Consider the following 3,734-nt stretch of genomic DNA (forward strand, 5'->3'; position numbering starts at 1 on the left):
TGTGCATACACAATGGACTGACTAACTGGATGAAATTAGGCAATTTCTTTCCAGCTTCCCCAGCAGAGTCGCCATTTTTGTTGTTCACCAAAAGTGATAACCCAAGAACACCTGCAAATCTTTCTATGAAATGGCCAATTTCAATCTACAAAACACATCAGGGTTTGGACAACATAACATAGGATCCTAATTGATCCTCCTGCACTTCAAGTTCTGCTAGACCTAGGGGGGGACACCCTCTTGATGCACTAAATACAACAATTACAGACACGTAACTGCATCAACATTAAGCAGATAGATCATTTCACAAGCTCAACAAGTTAGGAAACATTACAGATTGGCTAGATTTGTATAAACAATAGGATGAAACAGAGCTTGGAAAGAATGGAACACAAACACCCCTAAACATGAAGGGAAAATAGATTTATCTTTTAAAATGTATATCTGAAAACATCCCCAAACATGCAAGATTAGTGCCTTGTTCATTAGGCAACAGAGTCACAGACATAACTACAAATATGAATCATAGATGCAAGCTTATTTTCCTTAAACAAGATATTCATGCATCAATACCTTATATTAATGCACTATTTGATTCATTCACAATTTTATCAGATCTGGAAATATATTTCATCATTTATGATTGACTACAGAGTTTAAAACCTTCCTTGAAGGATACCTATAAACAATCACACAATTTCTTTGAAATTGACAAATCTTATCCTCCTTGAGGATTCAATTCATAATAATGAAATACTTACACAGAGACAATACTATGAGGAATTTACTCATGCCTGACACAAGCAAGTCCTGCAACTAAAATCACATTTACAACATTGCCCTGCAATCTCTATATCCTGAAACAAACCAAAAGCAATCACAAATTTGGGTCATGACATTCAGAAAATGGAAGCCATGAAAACTGGAGCACTTCCTCACAGAATTCTGGAACCCTTACAACTAAGAAGAATGGGGAATAAAAAGAGGAGGGAAGAAAAACAAATTCACAACTGAAAATTGCCAAGTGTCTCTCCTCCCTAACTGAATTTTGTTCCCATGAAAACTGCATCCAAAATATCCCACATTTGCCAAAATTAACTTCATAATCGGATTCCCCGCTCTGAGAGCTTTCCGAAAATATATAACACTTTACACTTTGACCCAAAATTGAGTCCTGGGCGAATTAATTCCCAAATATGCTCAAACATTTAAATTTTTTATTTATTTATATAGTCTAAACTATATAATAAACAATTTTAAATTTAAATTTTTGCCTCCATTTGTGCTCTGACGTCTTGCCACGTGGCGGGATCTGATTGGTCGATGAAGTCTACTAGGCGCCACCTGGGATGACAACTCATCCTTTGCCACTTGACCACCACGTCATCGCCACTGGATTGCTTACTCGTACGCCACATCATCGCCACTGGATGCCACCTAACCGGGACCCGCCTGCTGAACTGCCACCTATCACGACACGTGGACGGCTCACGTTCATTTTCACTATTTCGCTGGGTTTAAACTTCATGCATCTTCCTTCGCGAAATAGCGCGAGCCGTCGATCTCTCTCGAACATGCTCGCTCGTTAACCCTGCCTTCATCTGCAAAATTCCGCCCGTTTGCCTCGAGAAGCGTGCCTACGTGGGGTCCACTTAGTTTTTGTCCAATCAACTCTTCCTTCGCCTCGAGAAACGTGCTCACGCATGGACCCACCTTGGGCGCCCACGGGCACCTTGTGTCAAAAACCTTTAAGGTTTAGACATTATGTTACTGTGCGCTTTTGCATATAAACATTAAAAAAGAACACTTCCCAGTGCATGTGGGATAATGATGTTAAGCCTAGAGCTTCATCTTTGAAGAGTTCTCTGGGTGACTGTTTAGAAGTTTCGTTTGCCAGGGCAATTTGGTTGTATTTGCTCTCCTCCTTGCCCCGCAATGGAGTCTTTGGGTTACATCTTACTAAGCATGTTACCTCATGGCCCTTCATTCATCACGCCATACTCTAAACACTATTCACAGCGAGCATTATGGCGTACTGTATACCTGCACATGCTTGCAAACTGTGTTGATTCTCAGTTCAAATCCTCAATACTGCATAAAAAGACCAAATATTCACTGCTCAGGTGAAACAGGAGCATTTTAGGGAAATAGCATATTCCCCGTTGTCTCCAGGTAGATCCATGTTAGACTCAGTCTTCATATCTTCAGCTGATTGAAATGTAGCTACATGGTCATAAAGGTGTATACTAGACCGTTGCCGAACTCAAACTTGCCATGCATTCATCCCAAATAAATCACATAACATTTTACAAATTATTTAAGCTATACCAATCTGACTCAAAGCTGATCGTAGCTATCAAAGACATGACTTTGAACAATTCTCCTAGACAGCTCTTTATGCTAAACCATACTCTCGTGATCAGAGAGGGGAATGCTTGCATTATTCTCGTGAACCATCCATTATACTGATTTCATTTTTTATAATATTACTTATTGATGCCCATTATAGCAATCTATGAAACCAGTCGATGATGAGTCATGACTTAGACTAATGAAAAGCAAGTCTGTGTTCCATAAAACAGCAAACAGTAATGATGACATTACATGCTCTATTTCCTCGGGCATAATAGAACGCAAGGAGACCTCCTTTATCATCAACTCCCCACAAAATGGACATTCCCCAGCCACAACATCATCAAGCTGAACCATCTTTACCATGGCAGCCACAAATCTTTCGAAGAAGAGAGTCTCATTTGTTGCAAAGCTTGCAACTATTTCACTACTGCGGGAATCAGTGGAGAGGCTCTCATCAAATGCAAACAATACTTCACCATTCTCTAGATTCACGTAGTACTTGTTGTCGAACAAATTTGGAGTGCGAATGTCCAAATTAGTGGTGTTGACAGTGGTAGAAGACGGGCATGTGAGGTAAAGTTCCTCTGCAAAACTCTCATTCAGAGTGGAATCCTGTGTTGGGTAAAGTCTGTAGGCGAAGGACGTGCAATGAGAGATACCCATTATTTGCACAAACTGAAGGGAGATTTACATTCTCACAGATGCCACAAGTGCTTGCTTTCCTTGCCATTACATCCACGCAGGGAAAAGAATTTATTAAGTTTTGAAAGCTGGCTGTTTTAATTTATTTATAACTTCAAACAATGCCTGCGTAGAAGGAGAAGATTGGCTGTAAGTTGCTTTATAATCTTCGATCTGCACCCCCTTTTCTTCACTATGTGGACAACAAAATCTCTTGCAAACTATTTTGGCCACCACGCTGCCTTGGAGGTCTATTTGGGGTAACGTGAGGAGAAGGAGATTAATGCAATTTGCCATTGTTTAAATGTTTTTTACTAATCTCTTTTCTCAAACCACACACAGCAAAGAGAATGGGAAGACCACATAGAGCTCTTGGTTTTGATCTACCATTGCACTTTAATGGAAATCTTCATGTAAATACTCTCCTCAATCTAGCACACTCAAATTTAATCCATAATATAGGAGAGTATTTCATGCTTGCACTTGCACTGTGCTTCAATAAACTTTGGTTCTGAAACGTTTCTCTAATTTCCTTCAAACCTCTCCATAGAGATTTTGCAAACTTGTACATATCTGTCCCTGGGAGATTGCATACCATTACATTCGTTGAAAGAAGTCGAAGCATTTGAATAATGATGTTGGTGATGCGAAGGCCAAGGCATGGGAAAATGCATTGCCATGAAACAAGAACAGTTCGC

General features: G+C 39.9%; 1 protein-coding gene across 1 annotated transcript; it reads right to left on the bottom strand.

The window, feature by feature from the left end:
• Positions 1 to 2,490: 2,490 nt before the first annotated feature.
• LOC131027191 (peroxidase 12-like) lies at positions 2,491 to 3,018 on the bottom strand. The gene has a single exon (XM_057957183.2). The coding sequence runs from the start codon at positions 3,016 to 3,018 to the stop codon at positions 2,491 to 2,493; it is 528 nt and encodes a 175-aa protein (XP_057813166.2).
• Positions 3,019 to 3,734: the final 716 nt, after the last annotated feature.

Source organism: Cryptomeria japonica, chromosome 2, assembly GCF_030272615.1.
Source record: "Cryptomeria japonica chromosome 2, Sugi_1.0, whole genome shotgun sequence".
Lineage (NCBI taxonomy): Eukaryota > Viridiplantae > Streptophyta > Pinopsida > Cupressales > Cupressaceae > Cryptomeria > Cryptomeria japonica.